General features: G+C 36.6%; 1 protein-coding gene across 2 annotated transcripts in view; it reads right to left on the reverse strand.

Moving 5' to 3' along the window:
- Window positions 1-937: 937 nt before the first annotated feature.
- Window positions 938-20,039, reverse strand: part of LOC136879161 (vesicle transport protein SFT2B) — a 63,717-nt gene continuing 44,615 nt past the window's right edge. For both annotated transcript variants that reach the window (XM_067152920.2, XM_067152921.2), the window contains exon 4: window positions 938-8,853. In XM_067152920.2, the coding sequence (XP_067009021.1) occupies window positions 8,725-8,853 (129 nt within the window). In that variant the 3' untranslated portion in view covers window positions 938-8,724. The remainder of the gene's footprint in view (window positions 8,854-20,039) is intronic.

Consider the following 20,039-nt stretch of genomic DNA (forward strand, 5'->3'; position numbering starts at 1 on the left):
AGAACATTATTATTATTATTATTAGGGCCCGAATGTTGACGCGTTAAAAGGTTAGAATGCAAACTTACTCGAGAGTGTAACACGTTTATTCTAAACTGGTTAACAATCCTGTTATGTGGTTTGCATAAAAATTAGGAGCTTGGCCTCCTAGAACCCCCTGAAAGTTATGTTAGTCTCATTACGTTATGGAGGAATGGGCTAAACCACACCTCCTACTAGACAAATTAGTTTGCATTCTAACCTACTACTGCATCAACAACCGGGCTCTAATTATTATTATTATTATTATTATTATTATTATTATTATTATTATTATTAAGGTGGGTGATATTAGTTGAATTTAGGTTGTTATTATCATTATTATTATTGTTGTTGATGTTGTGGACCCCACAGCAAGATGCAAGACCGCTACTTGGCAGTAAATTACATCTGCTGCAATGTCATTCCTGACTATGTGACCAGCACCATTGTCGCGCGTAGGCAAGTTCGCGGGATTTCTGGCGATACGAATGGTATACTTCCGTGCATTATTGACCTTATTATAGAGGTAAACAATTGTATGGTCAATATCATTCTTATCGTTTACTTCAAATGTGTTTACATTTTTATTTATATGCCAGGAGAATCTACTGTAATCTAAATTTAAGTTCTCCAAAGGAAAATTTGGCTCTTGAAAACGAACCCAGGAAAGATAAAAAATGATCGGTTTATGATCAGAATGAGTACATTAAGAACTGTAAAATCAATTGGTCTCAACTCCTTTTCCACTCCCCCCCCCAAAAAGAAGGCATGTTTCTTTATATTAAAAGGAGATTCCAGATACCAATGTTCACGTCTGTTACCTTCAGTTTTGAGATATAAGTATCCTCATAAAAGGAATTCACTTTTCCCCTTCCTTTCACACTCCCCCCCTCCCTCCCCAAGTTAATTTTCCGGCAAAAAATACTAGTTTCCTTAATAGTAAAGGATCTTCTAAATACAAACTATCACGACTCTAACATCTTCAGTTTTTGAGATATGTGTCCTCATAAAAGGAATTCAACTCCTTTTCACCCCTGCCCAAAAACGCATTTTTCTTTGTTTTTAAAGGAGACCCAAATACCAATGTTCATGTCTGTAACAACTTTAGTTTTTATTAGGTGTAAGTATCCTCATACAATTAATTTTTTATTCTTTCACCTCCCCCCTTCATTGGATTTTCCGAGGATACGTGTTTTTTTACTTATAAAGCAGATTCTAAGTACCAATTTTCACATCTGCAAAATCTTTCGTTTTTGAGATAATAGTGTCTTCATCCAAATATAAAATATCATGACTGTAACATCTTCAGTTTTTGAGATATCAGTATCCTAATTAAAAGAATTCAACCCCATTTTCAATCACTTTTACCCCCACCCACCCAAGTGGTTTTTCCAAAAACAAAAAATACATGTTTCTTTATTTTTAACAGAGATAAAAAATAGCATTTTTCATTTCTGTAACATGTTGAGTTTTTGAGATATACTGTAGAAATGCTCATTTTAAAATTTCACCCCTTTTTAGTTCCCCTTAAGTGGAGTTTCCAAAAACAAACCACCCATGTTTCTTTACTTTTACAGGAGATTCCAATACCAATTTTCAGGTCTGTAATATCTTCAGTTTCTGAGATATAAGCATCCTCATTAAAGGCATTCAACCACTTTTTCACCCCTCCTATAGGGATTTTCCGAAGACAAAAAAATAAGTGTTTCTTTATTTTTAAAGGAGATTCTAAATACCAATTTTTACATCTGTAAACTTTTAAAGTTTTGAGATATAGAAACACCCATTTTAAAAATTCACCCCCCTTCGGAACGGAATATCCTAAATTCTTCCTTTAGCGAGCACCTACATTATAATATACATGTATCCTCAAAATTTCATTTCTTTATGTCCAGTAGTTTTGGCTCAGCAATGATAAATCAGTCAGTCAGGACATGTTCTTTTATATATAGATGTGAAAGTAGTGTACAAATAGGAAATGGTAGATATGAATGGTTCCAAACAAAGAGAGGTGTACAACAAGGCAGTGCACCATCTCCACTACTTTTCCTTGCACTCAAGAATGTAATCATTAAAGCTGCAGAACCTGGAGATTTGAATGCATTAGTGTTTGCAGATGATGTTGCCATCTGGGGAGAAACAGACCAAGAAGTCCAAAGGACATTACATTGCTGGGTCAACAAATTTAAAAAATATAAGTTAACTGTGAGTAAGAAGAAAATAGTAGCAATGAAATTGAGTAGAACACCCAGCGAATGTGACCACAAACTTCATGGAGAGAGAATTGAATGTATAGAAAGCTTCAGCTATCTTGGAAGTAATGTATCGAATCAGGGGAGTGCTAAATTGGAAATCCACAACAGAGTGACAAAAGGTTCCACGTTCTTCTATCAGGTACGAAACCTAGTGTGGGACAAAGCAGTTCCTGTAAAAGCCAAATAAACAATGTTCATATATTACCTCCTGCCAATCATGACATACGGGTTGGAGACCTGTGTGTTATTGAAAAGAGACATCAGCAAACTGCAAGCATGTGAAATTAAATTTTTACGATCTGCTATGCAAAAAAACAAGAAAAGACAGAATTAGAAATGAGCGCATTAGAAATGATATGCAAGTGACTTGTACGATGGAAAAAAGATTACACATTGCACGGTTGAAATGGTTTGGGCATGTGCAAAGGATGGAAGAGACTAGAACCCCCAGACAATACTTGGAACTGGCAGTACCCGGAAGGAGACCTGTTGGATGTCTCAAAAGAAGGTGGCTGGACCAAATAAATGCAGACCTTATCGAGAAAGGAACAACACTGCAGCATGTCCGATGGAGGCATATTGTCCACAAAAGTCCTACCTGGCCCGCTGGAAAGATACCCACATGATGATGATGCTACCAGGAAACACAAAAAATTGATATTAACTACATTATATTAAATACTGTACCTGTCAACGTAGACACTTGTGTTTTCATATAGGCGGTAAGAAATGCAATAATTATGAAGGTAGAGAACAGAACATTAGGTAGAAAGGAGAAAAACATGGTAATATGGTAACCTGGGCGATCCAGATGAGGAGGAAAAACGAAAAGGGAAATTATCTTACAGTATATATATAGGTCAAAAATGACATTGGTGATACAGAAGAAAGAAGACACAAACTGTGAAGAAATGTTTCAGAGCAGAATGATGAAGATAACGTGATGAATAATCAATTAAAAACATATTGTATATCAGTGAATTATAGTAGGCCTACTAGTCTTTGGAAATGAGAAAGGAGTACAGGAGCAGCCAAAGATGTGGAAAGACTATTTGTCATCTTCTAGTGGTAATCACTCAATCTGAGCCCAGCTTGGCAGGTTTGATCCTGACACATTAAGGAACTCCTGAGAGACAAAATTCTGACACCTCAGCATCTTCAAAAACTGCAAAAGTAGTTAGTGGGATGTGAAATCAATAACATTATTAGAGTATTACTAAATGAAAGAAGAGAGAAGAAAATACTATAACATGAGAGCAGCTGAAGAGAATAGAAAATTTCTAATACTTCCTGAGAATGGCTGAAGAAAATGAATTAATGTAACACGATGACAATAAGAAAAAAAAGTTCATGTTCAGCATAGGACTGATTGGGAGACGATAGAACCACAAAAGGTCAAGAACTAGTTGACAGAAACGTATTTTTGGCGGATCACAATGGACTGACCTTGTTAAAAACTGCATAAGGTGAAACTTTGGAATACTGTAATGGATGAGAAGTAGTGGAAAATCAGAGTAAAATGTAGGGGAACCTGTTTGAATCAACCTGGGGGATCTGGATGAGGGAAAATAATGAAAGGGGAAAATATCTGATATATGGGTCAAAACGACATGGATGATAGAGATAAAAGTAGACTACAAGCAATGAAAATGAAGTTTCAGACTGGAGTAATAAGCATACTGTGACATATAATACAGCAAAAATTATTAAAAAGTACGAATAACTCAATACAGTGGAACCTCGATTCTCCGTTTTCAGAGGAACTACGGTAAGAAAACGTACAACACGGGAAAACTGAAAATCCGGGAATGAATGAACCATCAACAATTTAGCTAAACATCACAAAAATGAAATATGTATACTTATACAACACCAATGGGCCTTCCGCCTGGGTCCAAAGGCCTGCAGATTACGAGGTGATGCACGGTCAGTGTGACAAATCCTCTCCGCCATTTTCCTGGCTCTCTAGACCCCAATCGCCATCTCACCATTTAGATAGCTTCTCAATTCAAGGTAATCACATAGGCCGAGTGGATCTGGAACCAGTCCTCACATCTAGGTAAAAATGCCTGACCTGGCCGGGAATCGAATCCGGGCGCTCCGGGTGAGAGGCAGGCAAATTAGACGGCGGGGCCGGCTTCAAACAATTACTGGTACCGGTACGCGACTTAAACTTTACATTCAGTTTTACAGGGAAAAATTTGTCAATTTCCTCTGAAAACTTCTTTCGGTTCAGCAACTTTGATCTGTCAAACTCTTTGAAAAATCTAATACCCGTAACACCAAGTCAAACAATAATCAACCACAAGTAGTTTTTAATTCTCTGACCTAGGTAATAAAATAAAGCACACTAGATACAAAAGCACCCAACATTATGGCAAAATCCTTTTTTTTTTTATATCTTCCATTGTAATTTGGTCACCGGTATACTGTTCGTAGTCAGTTTATGGAAATTTTGTACTGTGTAAATTAGGCCTACATCGACATTTAAAAGTTATGTTGACCTCGAGAATATGGTTTTGAATGTCAGTATTGATTCTCAAGTTCTCGAATGCATTATATTCAATTCTGCTCACCACTAATCACAATCAAATTGGAAAGAGAACAAACATCATTAACACTTCTGAAATGACGGTTATTCATGACCTTGAACTCAGCTGGAAAGCATGCTCGCTGTAGGTCTCTCGTGGCTGTCTTGGGAATCTATATTTACGGCTACGATCACCAGATGACAGGAGTTTTGCTAGGGGCTTTACATCGCACCGACACAGATAGGTTTTATGGCGAAGATGGGATGGGATAGGTCTAGGAGTTGGAAGGAAGTGACTGTGGCCTTAATTAAGGTACAGCCCCAGCATTTGCCTGGTGTGAAAATGGGAAAATACGGAAAACCATCTTCAGGGCTGCCAATAGTGGGATTCGAACCTACTACCTCCCGGATCCAAGCTCACAGCCGCGCGCCTCTACGCGCACGGCCAACTCGCCCGGTGATGACAGGAGTAACCAGTTCGAAGACTAAAGCAATGTGTCCTGTATGCTACTCGCTTCGCACCTAGTTGCTCCCCTGTGCTGATGTGCTTGTGCTTCTCTACTTAGCTTTCAGTAGCTTTGAAATTGCGAACGGCCTGATGACGGAGGAAAGACATACTGCGGAGGAAGCTCTTGCCCTCATACTGGGTAACGACTTTGAAGATGACTATGATAGTGATTTGTCGCCTGAATCTGGTGACGGAGCGACTTCAATCGCACCTTCTACTTCGTCTAAAACAGCCTACTTCGATGATTCGACTGAAGATGAAGATAGTGACAATGAAGATCAGGTGTTGTGAACCACCAAGCAAAAAACTAAATTGGTATAAAGTACAAGCTGAAGCCGAAGAAACACAGTTCGATGCAGCTAATTCCGGATTGAAAAGTTTAGTGGACAATGCTAGCAGGTTAAGTTTCTTTCAGCTGTTTTTAACATGTGTATCATAACTCTTCTGTGCAAGGATGATGAAAAGTGCTAAAAAAAATAGTCATAAGCATTTCACCGAATATGCATTACAGATACAATAAAATACTTTTTAAACTCTGCCTATCCTCTCCTCGCATAACAAGCTGACTGTGGACAAGAGAGCAGAGCGAGACAAGTACAGTATCCCACACAGTGGGCTCGGTTGTACCACCCACTGCTCGCATCCAGAGGGTCAAGCCACCATACTCGCTATGCCGATTTAAAAGGGTTAAGGTCCAGAGATGCAATAAGAAAGGTTTATGGTTCAAGCAGTCCTAACCAGAGATTAATAACTGAATAACATTATGATGATATGCATCAACATGAATATGTCCGGCTCCATGGCTAAATGGTTAGCGTGCTGGCCTTTGGTCACAGGGGTCCCGGGTTCGATTCCCAGCAGGGTCGGGAATTTTAACCTTAATTGGTTAATTTCGCTGGCACGGGGGCTGGATGTATGTGTCGTCTTCATAATAATTTCATCCTCATCATGATGCGCAGGTCGCCTACGGGTGTCAAATCAAAAAACCTGCACCTGGCGAGCCGAACATGTCCTCGGACACTCCCGGCACTAAAAGCCATACGCCATTTCATTTCAACATGAATATGTACCTTATGTATTTAACAACTTCTTATACTTTTCCATTCATACTTCAGACAGGTTATAGAAATTCACACTTCAAAACAATAAGGATAACTTATAGTCCAACAATATATAATTAATAAATGTACCACAAGTATTATTACAAACATGCAAGGTTTTAAATTTAACAAATTGAAAATTTCTGTCTCCAGAATTGAACACTATGCGAGTAAAAATACCAAGTATATCACTCAAGTATATAAGTATTACACTGCATAACAAAATGAAATAATTACTATATTAACTTGTAGCAAAACCCTTGTACATCATTAAACATTCAGACCTTCAAGAATAACATGACAGAATTTCAAGGCAATTATTATCTTATTATAAACGTATTTCTAAATACAAGTACTTAATTTTTAATTGCTTTGTATTATTAATTTAAAAGAGAAGATTTCTTAGCGTGCTATGTCTCAAGAAATTTGATGCTTGCTATATATATGTTATACATAATATGGTTTTAAATTCTCTTAACTGGCAACATGTTCGCATTATGAAAATGTACTAAAACTTCAAAGAACCATAAAATGTATAGGTGGTCTATATCAACTAACTGACTTCTACTGAGAACAATTACCAGGATAATCAACTGATTAGTTGAAAATAATTTCATGATACTGTAATTTTTTGAAGTATGCTATTGAGATGAAAAGAAATCTAGCCAGTAAAACTATTAATATCCTAAAAAATCAAGTATTGTCAACAATAAAAAATGTAAAATTTCACACGTGACAAAGCCAATAAGAAAACTGCAATAATTTAGCAAACGTAGATCTTGTTTCAAGTGCGATCATACTCTTAATATAGAGACCCTGCATTGCCAGCTGGATTATCTACAGAAGTTTGTTGGTTGATTCTAGATACATCCAGTATAATTTGAACAACTGGTTGTACAAACTATATTGTTTTTTTATCCACAAAAATGGCATCAGCTCATACAAAATGAGTGACCACAGGGGCCCTGAAAGAAGAAGAAAGTAATTTCTTACCCTGGCTAAAAGATCCAAAAGAGAGTATTTACAAAAGCAGAACGAGAGACCACTAATATCCAATATTTCTACTAATCAAACATTAAAACTGCAAGTTTTACAGATTGAACTGAAATAGAGATAAAGTAGAAACCGAGGGAATCTTTGATAATTCCTATGAGCATACTCTTTGAACAATTTAGGGTAATCCCGATATCCTTTAAGTGATTCCACGTAAATTTAGAGATGCCACGTCTGCTTTTGTTGAGCCGTATTTTGTACTGCTCAGGTAGGTGTGGCAGACACGATTCATAATTAGACTTCTTTTTCTTATCAAACTTGTCAGCCTGCAAGATTAAATGCAGATATAGTATTAGAATATTTGTCAGTTTGGAAGGTACAAAAGTGGGTGGGATGCTACTGATTTCTTCAGTATGTACTGAAGGACAGATTACCAACTTTTCAATGTTAGATGTTTAGGATTATGGCCTAATGATTAAGACTGTCATCCATCAAATTTCTCTACTTGGTAGTCAGTAAAGTCTATGTAGTTCCCAACTCCATTTTAGCAGTGCTGTATTGCCAATTGAAACTGCACCCTCAATAGTTTTTAAAATTACCTGCCTAGGTATAAAAAATTACACTTTCAAAAATGTCAATAATAATTTAGCTGTCAAAAAAGGTATTTTTGCCACCTGCAAACTTTTCTTAGGACATCTGTGCTGAGCTTCAGAATTAGATGTAGTTATGTGGACATGTTTAACTAGGAACCACCAGCTTATATGAAAAAGTACACTTTATTTGTATTTGTGCATTGTGACTGAAGGTTATAAATTTAATTAATATTCATAAAATAATGTAAGAAATAACATAAATAACATGTGTTGTAGTACTGAAGACAATCCAGAAGCCTGCACACTCGGCATCTATTGACTTAGTCAAAGTTTCATGATGAAGTACAAATCTCTTAAGAATCAGCAAACTGATTTCCTATAATCTCACATATTATTTTCCACAGGAATTAATCGTCATCTTTTATTCTTGAACAGAATCACACATCTCGGAATTTCTGGTATTTAGACTTTATGTTATCCTGCCCACTGACAACACTATCTACTAAATAGAAGTTAACAAATATTACACAATGCAATAACTTATCCAGGCACATTGGCACTAAGATATACATAAATACATGTACATAATGTACATTCTTCAGTGCTGAACAGAAACATGAATCATTCATTCCACTTACCACTGATACAGTATCACAAACTCACAGAGAAATACTAATAATTGACATCATTCTTATCACGACAGTCATACCACATCTTCCTTGACCTATGCAATACATGCAGATACAGTCTTCTTCACAGCATCCCTTGCATACGGGATATAAGAGAGCGAATACCAAGTCATCGCCAGTATTTGAAGAATGATGAACAACAATGCTAAGCCAGGATTGTGAAGCTGAAAAAAAGAAATATAAGATGTTATTATCTGTAAACAAAGATGATTTTAGACAAATATCTGACAATTAAAAAATGCTGATCGACCAATCAAATTGATACAATATCACAAATTCACAGGAATGCAGGAAAGCTTGAACTACTTCATAATTCCCCTGTTTAGAGTTTCTTTTTTTATAAAATACCAGATCTTGAATACCAAATAAGCCAGAACACATTACCGCAAATGCTACTCAATTCTGCTCTATCCATAACATAAGGTAACTACAAGTCTCAAGCCATCAGCATGCTTTCTTAATGTGCAAGCAGCTTAGCTATAAGAGCATGTTAGAAATAGAGTGCAGTAGAGTAAAAAGTGAGAGATTGTTTGCCTGTTTGTCACATCTTAATCAATCCAGGATCAGGGTATAGGTGTGAGCATTCACTCATCCCTCATACATACAATATCATGTTTATGATTAATTCGTGATCACCACCACATTATCATTAATTTCAACAAATGCACTGCAACTGGGATATATCCTGGTGACAATGTTTACTTACAGTAGTATGATGACAAAGCAAAATTAAAACAAATTACATAACAGTAACAACAAAAATAAAACAAACCATTCCATGAAAACAAAATATTACAAGAAATTATATCAAAACCAGAAATTTCACAATAAGAAAAGAAGAATAAAAAGGAAGTACATTAGACAAGAAACCAACAATCCTGATAATTAAAAATGACAAACAAGTAGTATAACATATTAATTAAAAGCAATTGTAAAGAAATTACAGTAAAACCTGCCTTGAAGCAGAACCTTTATGAACTGAAAAACTGTCTATATCGGAACATTTTCCCGGTCCTGTGAATTATGGTTCAATATTCAAGTAAGTTTACCTGTATTTCGCGGAACCTTCAGTTCATGTGTATACCGAATGGATATAAGATTGCCAAGATAGCATTCGGCCAGGAAATGTACGTTTCTGTGCTTGGTGCTGTAATTTGGATCGCAGAAGCAGTGAACAGAGTGTTGCCATATACCACACACCTCTGCTTTCACAAAGCCAAGTTTGTCTCACACCCTGACGAAGGAACCATAAATAACAAAAATACTGATGTTCTACAACAAATTCTTGAACAGTGCAATTATGGTAATGTAAGTGCAGAAGATTACACAACAACTGATCTAGGAGTTGAGACAGATGCGGTGTTACAAAACATTGAAGAGTTCATCACCTATCACCTCCAAGGAAAGGAAGCAGAAATTGATGGCGCTGATGATGAGAACAAAGACGACGAAGAAGATGGTTTAGGTAATGAAGTCCTACTGACGTCTATCAGCCGTAAAGGACATTTGGTATTTTTTGCTAGTGAAAAATGATGCAAAATTATTTGATATTTGCCATGCCCACATTTTAACTGTGAACAATGCTACGAAGGATAGTTATGTCCAGCGCACAATTCTGGATTACTGGAAGAAGTAAATGACAGTACTGTACAGTATTACTATTGGTGTTATTTCTATAAAACATATAATTTGTATTAAGTATGTACTGTACTACTGTTCGCTGTGAAGAAGTTCTAAGCAAGAACAGATTTATGTTAGTGCTGATGAAGTAGTATATAGAGTAGAACCCCATTTATCCAAAATAAAGGGGGCGGAGCCACTTCGGTTGACGTGTTTTTTCAGATGACACACGGTAAATACTTTCGGAAGTTAAATATCGAAATAAAAATGCATAAACTCTTTTAAGCAAAGGTGCATACTGTATATTAACATTTAAATGCTTACATAATGTCACTCATTGTATAAAATCAGTGATTCTGAATATTCTTGGTGCAGCGCTATCGCGCAACTATGTCGCGCCACCATTTAATCAAAAATACATCAGCTGGTGTAAATTCATTGCTTTATTCAACAAAGCGCAAAGCAATCTAACATTTTTTGTTACCACTGAACTGAATACTGTAATTAAAGCGTGTGGTAATTATATTAATAAAACTCTAAATCAATCCTACCTCCAATGCATTAAATCCATAATCTGTTGTAACTCGATTCTTAGAACTGCTATTGTCAAGGTCGGAGTCGTCTGCATAGTCTTCATTATGAATAATACAGTAATAATAATTCCTGCTTGTTCAAAAAAAAATGTATCATGGAACGAACCAGAGGGTAAGAAACTGTTTTGTTTTATGCTACACATGCCTTCTGGCATAAGTTATAATATAAAAATAGGGTTTGCCTAGTAGCCCTCAACAAATATAGTAAGAGAATTACTAATATCGACAGCTAAGAACGAAAGGGTAAAAACAAAATATTAAAATACAACTTTGCCAGAGCATTTCGGTTAAGCGAGGTTCTACTGTATATTAAAATACAACTTTGCCAGAGCATTTCGGTTAAGCAAGGTTCTACTGTATATACTGTAAGTGTGTGATTAGTGTCATTACTGTATCTACTACCGCACAAAATCATATAAATCTACTGCTGGATTTTCTAATGGAGGTATGTACTTTTGGTTTTTATTTTTTAACCATCTTTATGAAATGAAATTCTGCATACAGCAGAAAAACTTTTCAGTCCTTTAGGTTTTTGCTGAGGACAGGCTTTACTGTAGCATGAAATTTGTGGATAATAACCTAAATATTCTCTTATATCTAACGTAACATAATTACAATGCAGACACTTAGAAATACACATAAAATTTACAAAATATTCCACTACAAAATAGTGTATCACAATAATAATCACATATAAATTCACACACAACTTAAATATTTCCACTGCCTTAACACTAAAATTTCTTATAGACTGAGAGTTATAATGACTTACTACTAGCTTGTTTGTTTGTTACGAATGAAGCCATTTTTTTTTTTTTCAGTGTTGACTTAGTTAAATGTAACAAAAACTTTTCAGTCTGTCAAACATACAGCAATTACAGTACAATATAAATTATAACACTATAAACATACCTGTAAAGATACACACTATTACACAAAGAATGACATGTTTCCTTCTACAAGAACATCCTCAGATTCTATCAAATCACTTAAAACATGCTTATACATGTACAGTATTGTTTGCATTACGTAAACTTGTCAATGATAGAGACTTTAGTGATAACATGAACCAGTAATGAAAAAAATAAATTTACAAGTATTAATACAATGAAAAACTTACGTACTTATCTAGACTGCCGATGCTAAGTCCGTTGTCACCAAACAGTCCTGAAATAGTGTTTGGTGATGGTAATAGTAATGGTGATTGTAGAAGTGAATAATATTCGAAGAAATACAACTAGTACAACTGGGCAGTCACCTCCTCTTAACACTATTCAAAAAGGGGGAGGGGAAGAAGTGGTTCAATTCTTCAAAGAATGAATGGCCACAAAGACTGTGAAAATGAAAGACTCCCAGGCTTCGCAAACTTAATACTGTCGGGATCAGAAAAGAAGCAGCTCTATGTAGAGCAGCTGTCAATATAACAGATAGCCATGGGTGAGTCAGCTGTAGGAAATACAGACATTACAGTTGTGCACAGTATTTCTTAACTCCTTTCAAGAAATACATGGTCCAAACCTGTCAAATGACAACAAGAAATCCCCTTCACTTCACAGCAAGAAGACTTGATAAATCCAACATTTTTGTAACAGTTTTTACAAAAGATCTAAAAATAAGTTGTTTGAAGGAAGACATTCTAATGTTCAAGATGACTAGTACGCAGAATACATAACTACATGTACAAGAGTAATTTTATTAACAACAGGTTGCTTAAAAAAAAAAAAAAAAGAAATGCAATACTCCTGAAGAAAAATATCAATTCATAAGACTCTTCATATTTTATCCAAATATGTTTTTAATCAAAGTATTTGTTAACTGTGTAATGTTTTAAGACCTATTCTTTATGTTAAGTTTAATCTGTACAAAGGGAATGTGGCTGATGATGTCCACATACGGACGAAACATGTCTTGCGAAAATTACGAGATTATAGAAATAAAATAATCAAAGGATTTGTTGTAGTGAAAAGGTGGATATTTAGCATAATTTTATTATAATAATATATTAGAAAGATGGCATAAAGTGAGACGGTAGAGTAAAGTTGCTCTTGCTACACCCTGTTTGAATTGCAAGTTAATTAGCTGAAAGTGCTAATCCGTGTTGATAAAGTTATATATACGTCATGGAATTCGCTATCTGCAAACATTAGAGACAATCCTTCTCATCGCAAGTTTAAAGTGGCTTGCCGCGAGCATTTGTTGGGCAGATCCCGTTGACTTGCTGGATAATTGTTGAGTGAATGAAGGAATTGAATGAGATGAATGAATGGATTACTGCAGTTACATCATTTAAGTGTTCTTTATTTTGTGTATTTTAAAGTTAAGGATTCTTTTATGATTATTATTATTGCTATTAACATTATTTGTTTTATTTGTATTCAAAATTATAAGTTATGTAAATGTATACTCATCTAGTGGTTAAGTGTAAGAGAGGGCCTTGAGCCCTAACTTCGTCAGCAATACAGGCAATATCTATCTATCTGTCTATCTATCTAGACATTCACCGCAGATCAAAAAATTAAATTCATAACATAATAGACATACTTGTGCCAAATCCAGACATACCACAGTACCAAAGGAAGCCAAGGAGGAAATTTTGAAGACATTTACTTTTTTGTACTCTTGATTTAAGACCCTTTGAAACTGTGGAAGGTAAAGGCTTCATTAATCTGGTAAATGAGCTTCTCAGGCTGGGGGCCATGTATGGAGTTGCAGCTGCTGAGGATATATTACCATTAAAAAGTACAGTTTCGCATCAAATTCACAACTTCGCTGACCAAATCAAGAGCGAACTTTCACCTCGAGTAAAAGAGGCTATTCTTAATAAACAGTGCTTTTCACGGATAAATTATTGGGAAACAGAACTAAAACTGGGTTAAATATTAGAGAGGATTTAGAAACGAACATGACAGGGCTCAATATTCATAAGAATGAACAAGAGAATGTAACCTCTTGTCCCAAACTGGAGGGGCAAATATTAAATCAGCACTCTCCAATTACATATGACTAGCCTGTTCTACCCACTGCATTAGTACTATTCTAAAGCACGTATTTGAACGACAGAAGGAAACAGATCAACTAGATTATGGGAGCCTTAGAGATGTGTCTTTGACTACTGAAGCATCCATACAAGCCATGACTCATTTAAAAAATAGTGGTTTGATAACAAAACAAATCAACTATATCAACTTACAGAGACCAGGTGGAATAGTCATGTTAAAATCACGATGAATACAATGATATACAAATGATGCTAGCTAGTGAAAAGAAAGGATCCATAATGGAAAACTTCAACCAAGGCCTTGCTTAAAAGGTCATTTGTGTCCTGAGACCTTTCAAAGAAGTGACAGACAGACCGGAAAAAGAAAAATTTCCTCCTCTTCATTTGGATCTCCTTTGTCAACAGAAGCTGTTGAAGCATTTGGAGGAAACAGAAGGCTATAGTCAGGTAGGTCTCTGCTTAAACTGAAAGATTCTGATACATCTATAAACATTTCTTAAGACTTACAGCTGTTAACTTCACTATGTGATGTTTCAGCCTGCGAGGAAACTGAAACTGAAAAGAACACGCCATTTTATACCTTTAAGCTAGAGGTGACCCACAAAACAGCAACATTTCTATGGCCACCTTTTTGTCATTTAAATATGATGTCGTCTGAGGAGAAAGAAATAGTTTATTTTAATGTCAGAAAAGATATTTCAGAAGTTGAAACTGTTAAATTATGTAGTTTAAATAATATGTCATCCATGGAAATTACAACGCACCTCAGCCGCACATACAAATAAATCATGGAAGAGTCACGATCCACACAAAAGACACCAGCGCCTTCCAACATACAGCCGACAATCTTGACAACAGCAGATGCACGATTAATCAACTCCGAAAAGGACCTCACGATGAATGAAACAGAATTACAAGCAGCAGAACCCAGAACTTGGATATACATAGGGCGACTACACCATAATACCACTGTAGAAATGGTAAAGCGACACCTAACCAAGTTAAATGTGACAAATATTATTGAATGTGAAGAATTACAAACTAATAATTCACTTAAAGCACTAAGAGTAGTTATACCTTTACATGAAATGGGGAAGGTGTACGCTCCAGAAGCGTGGCCTAAAGGCGTTGTCGTGAGACGATACCGTCTTTTTCGCTCCAGAAAAACAGGAGTCAAACTCCCAGCCCAACCTTCTTCGCATCTTGTTATGGAACGTAGAAGGTCTAAAGAGCGCCATACAGTTGACAAACAATAACCTTCTACAATTACATGATATTCTCATACTACTGGAGACTCTATCTACCAAACCCATTGAACTAAAGCACTTCTATGCACAACATTTACCAGCAACGCCAAGGACCAAGAGGGAGACCAATGCGCGGTATTTCATGCTACTACAAACCAAGACTAGGTAAAATTTTAAGTACACGCCAAGAACAGGATACAATGATGATAAACTTTAAATGGATCTCCGTGATAGCAATATACGCAGGGCCACTAACACCCATTGAAGAACTAATAGCAATCATCATGTCCTCCATAAAGCAAATAGCTCCGGGCAGAGACATAATACTTGCTGGAGACCTAAACTGCAGACTTGACAACAACAATCATAGAGCGAACGAGCTCCTGGAAATGATGACTGAGGAAGGTTTCAACCTTGTTAACAACTTCGAAGATAGAACGTACTTTACATATACAGGGAGTAGTACTATAGACTTAATCTTTTACAAAGGTCAAAACATTAAGCTAATAAATTACTCCGTGTGTTTCACTACAGAACAGGCGATGATAAGGAAACACTGTCCTGTCTCGACGCATTTTAATGTCTCAAGAATAGAGAAGAGAGAGAACTATGCTGATGCCAAACCCTCAAGACAGATAAATAAAAGTGTACTCAAACAACAAACCAAAGAACGGAAAGAACTTGAAAAGAACATAAAGAATAATGACATAGATGCAGCAGCACTATCCATGGAGAAGACAATCAAATCAGCACTTGTGTATAAGCGTAAGAGAAGATCGCGAATGTGGTTCGATAAAGATTGCTATAAGAAGAGAAAGAGCACTATTAAGGTCATGCATGCGGCAAAGAACAACAAGAGCATTGAGACATTAAGGCAATACATCGTCATCAGGAAGGAATACAAGAAACTCCTGTCGGTAAAACGAAATGAACATATGGAAAAAGAAGCGATAAAAATTGTGAAGGATGCCATCAAGGACCCGTTTGTAGCATTAAAGCCTAGGAAAATACAAAGCAGTGGAATGATAGAAATGGATACATGGGAAGATCACTTTAGGAATATACTAAATATTGATGAGGACGTCAATACTGAGGCTGCGATAACAGGATCATACCAAGAAGTAACTGACCCGTTCACAAAGGAAGAGGTGTACGAAGCTATTATGACACTTAAAAATAAGGCCATAGGACCCGATGGCATATACATCGAACACATAAAAGACTCATCAGAAACACTATTACCTGCGATTTCAAACCTAATGAACCTCTGTCTACAAGTATGCAACATCCCAACATCTTGGAGAACTCGACTATGAAAATGTTGTACAAGGGAAAAGGCGACCAGTCGGACCCTAACTCATATAGAGGAATAGCTATAGAAAAATGCATGCTGAAAATAATGACAAAGCTTCTCACAAAAAGAGTTGCAGACGCAGTAGAACACAAACTCCCAGAGGAACAGTTTGGATTCCGTAAAGGAAGGAACACCCTCCATGCCATTAACAACCTCATCAATGACATTGAAGAAGCCCTCAGACATTCAAGAGGCAAATTCCATGCAGTATTTGTTGATTATGCAAAAGCTTTCGACACGTTAAGCAGACCACTAATAATCACGAAGCTGGAAGCAATAATGGGGAAAGCAAATCTCACGACTCTGATAAGCAACATACTGAAGACAAATTACATACAAATTGATGACCAAGTCGCGACTTCGAAATTGATCATGCAGACCAATGGAGTACTCCAAGGAGACCCACTAAGCCCCATGCTGTTTAACATTGCGACGTACGATGTGGTCATTGGATCAAGTTCCCTACATGATGTGCAAAAAGCTGTAGACAATCTAGACAGGTGGGCAAAAGATAACAAGATGAAAATTAACACAGAGAAAACAGTGAAAATGACATTTCGGAAAGGTGGTCGAGAGGCCGCAAGTGACAGGATACACCTAGGATCTACAGTCCTCAAGACTGTCAATACATTTAAGTATCTAGGACTGACCATGCAAACAACAGCAACAACCTATAGGACTCACATAAAGTCTAGAGCAACGGCGGCCACCAAAGCTATATATGATATTAAAACAATTACCAAGCTTTCACTAGAAACTGCTATGAAACTATTCGATGCGAAAATATCGCCAATTGCCACATATGGACTGGACATTATATGGAATAAATTGGGTATGACTGAGCTGAAGACAGCTGAAGCAGTCAAGTCGCAATAGCAATGAAAATAGTGAAAATAGCAATGTTCAACATGTGAAGGAACAATTTCTTATACAACTTCACAGGTTTCCTCATAGATGTGTATGTATATTTCACTTGATCAAGTAAATATTCTGATTATGATAATAATAATATTAATAATGTCATTGGCTTTATGTCCCATTAACTACTTTTATGGTTTTCGGAGATGACAAGGTGTCAGAATTTAGTCCCGCAGAAGTTCTTTTACATGCTAGTAAATCCACCGACATGAGGCCGACATATTTGAGTACTTTCAAATACTACCGGACTGAGCCAGGATTGAACCTGCCAAGTTGGGATCAGAGGCCAGTGCCTCAACAGTCTGAACCACTCAGCCCGGCTAATTACAATCAGATAAAAAATTAGATGTATGGCTTTTCAGGCGTTTGCTCTATTAACCAGCATTTCGTCTTAGGTCTGACACTAGACTCTTCAGAGTGGGATGTGTCAGACCCTACCCACTGATGCTGGGGTGTATGCAAGTGAACTTATCAGAAGCCTTTTATGAGGCACAGTCTGATAACTGCATACGGGAGATAACACCCCAGCATCAGTGGGTAGGGTCTGACACATCCCACTCTGAAGAGTCTAGTGTCAGACCTAAGACGAAATGCTGGTTAATAGAGCAAACGCCTGAAAAGCCATACATCTAATTTTTTATCTGTTTCTGATATGCTCTATTGGTGGAAAAATATCTAATTCCCTCCATGGGAACTTAGAATTTCCATTTTAATTACAATCATCCACCAAGTCGGGTTTGAAAATAGTAATAACATGATAGGATCTGTCTTCTATGTATCCACCATTCCCACCCTAGAGTGCCAATTAGATAAAACTGACACTTGTGTTTTATCACTCCATAACTTGAGCCCCAGGCGGATATACAAAATAATATCCGCATCCGCACTTCCTTCATCCGCACCCGCATTCGCGAATGATTATCCGCAGATACTGTAACTATTTAACTATAGTATATTACACCAAAAGTACTGAAACTGATTGATCTGTTAAAATAATACATTAGGCCTGACACCTCGCACCAAAACCCCTAGCGAAACAGGTTTATGAGGGATTTTCTCTTGCAACAACTACCGACATATTTACCTTTGTTCCTTCTTTCCACTAATTACGGGCAAGAGCCAGGTAGGCTTAGGTCACATTTACTGACTTTTTGGTCTCAAGGCTCTTTACATATCACTATTTTCCCATACCACTGTCAAGGGTTACCTAACCACGAGCAAAAATAAGAGTATACCTGAGTGAAAATCAATAAACGTCATTACTTAGAAATTATCAGCAAAATTATCTGCACTGCCATTCAGTTTGCATCCGCCAAGACACTAACTTCGCAGATATCCGCATCCGTGCAGGGCTCTATCCATAACACGTGTTCTCTCCTCTGTAGTTTTTTGGCGTTACCAATTTTTAGTAGTCCAATCCTGTTAGTACAAACAGTACCAATTGCATTAGTTCCTTCATTATGGAGAGCTATAAACAGTTGTGGAGAACTGTACCAATTGTCCAGATATACTGTTCTACCCTGATTTAGTAGGGGGTCCTGAATCTGAAAGTTGTAAGTCCTGGTCACTGATGTTTTCTGTACATTTCCCTGTGTAAATACTGGTATCATAAAGATATCCAGTAGCACTCTCACATAAATCAAATTTTTTATTCCAAACCTGGCCTTTTTTGTATTATTGTATTGTTTTACGCACCCCACAACTGCCTCTTCCACACATCATTAGACTCCCGCATCTGGTGACTTTTTTGCCAGGTTGATAATTGTCTCTAAATTTATTTATGAGGTGTGTAAACACAGGTTGGATCTTGTGCAATTTGTCATCATTTGATGTGTCATCACTGGTAAAAATGGAGAAATCTAAGTACAGAAGGGAAACTATTTTCTGACATACATTTCCCAAACAAAGTTGTAGAAAGCATTTTGTCAGTTGACCAGTACATTTCCATTGATGGTTACTTGACTATACCTATCAATATAATACGTGATAAAATCTATAAATGTCATCAACAATATCTACGCATTTGTAAATCCTACTTTCCAGAATTAATTTTTCCTTTGAGATTAGATTTTTAATGAAACAAATTTGTTTCTGTAACTAACAAATTGATTAGTTCATCATCAAAGAAATGTTCAAAAATGTCAATAGGCATACTGTCAACAGTTAGTGCTGTGTATGTTTGAGCATCCACCATTCCATCACTTTGGACCATTGTAGTCTGCGTTCCACACATCTGACTCTTTCCTTGACCCTATAGCAACATATTAACCTCCTTAGCTTTTGCCACTTGAACTAACAGCTTCTTCAATATTGTTGTAGTAATAGTTGTGAGTGATCTGATCTAAATATTCAAAGCATATTACTTTTGTGATGTCATGTTTATAGGAAACTTTCATAATCACTGTAGTTTTATTTCATAAAAATATAACAAAAATGACCAAGGGTATGAACGGTTTTCCAATTAAATGCACACAGTGAAATCACAAGGCTTACTAGGCAACGTGCTAGGGCAAGCAAGAGATTTCGAAGGCCAAAGGTGAGTGGGTTAAGCTAGCTTTATACAGTAATCACATAATCTCAGTCGACACTATTCTATTTTGATAACTGATAGGGTATTGGT

Source organism: Anabrus simplex, chromosome 8 (assembly GCF_040414725.1).
Source record: "Anabrus simplex isolate iqAnaSimp1 chromosome 8, ASM4041472v1, whole genome shotgun sequence".
Taxonomy (NCBI): Eukaryota; Metazoa; Arthropoda; class Insecta; order Orthoptera; family Tettigoniidae; genus Anabrus; species Anabrus simplex.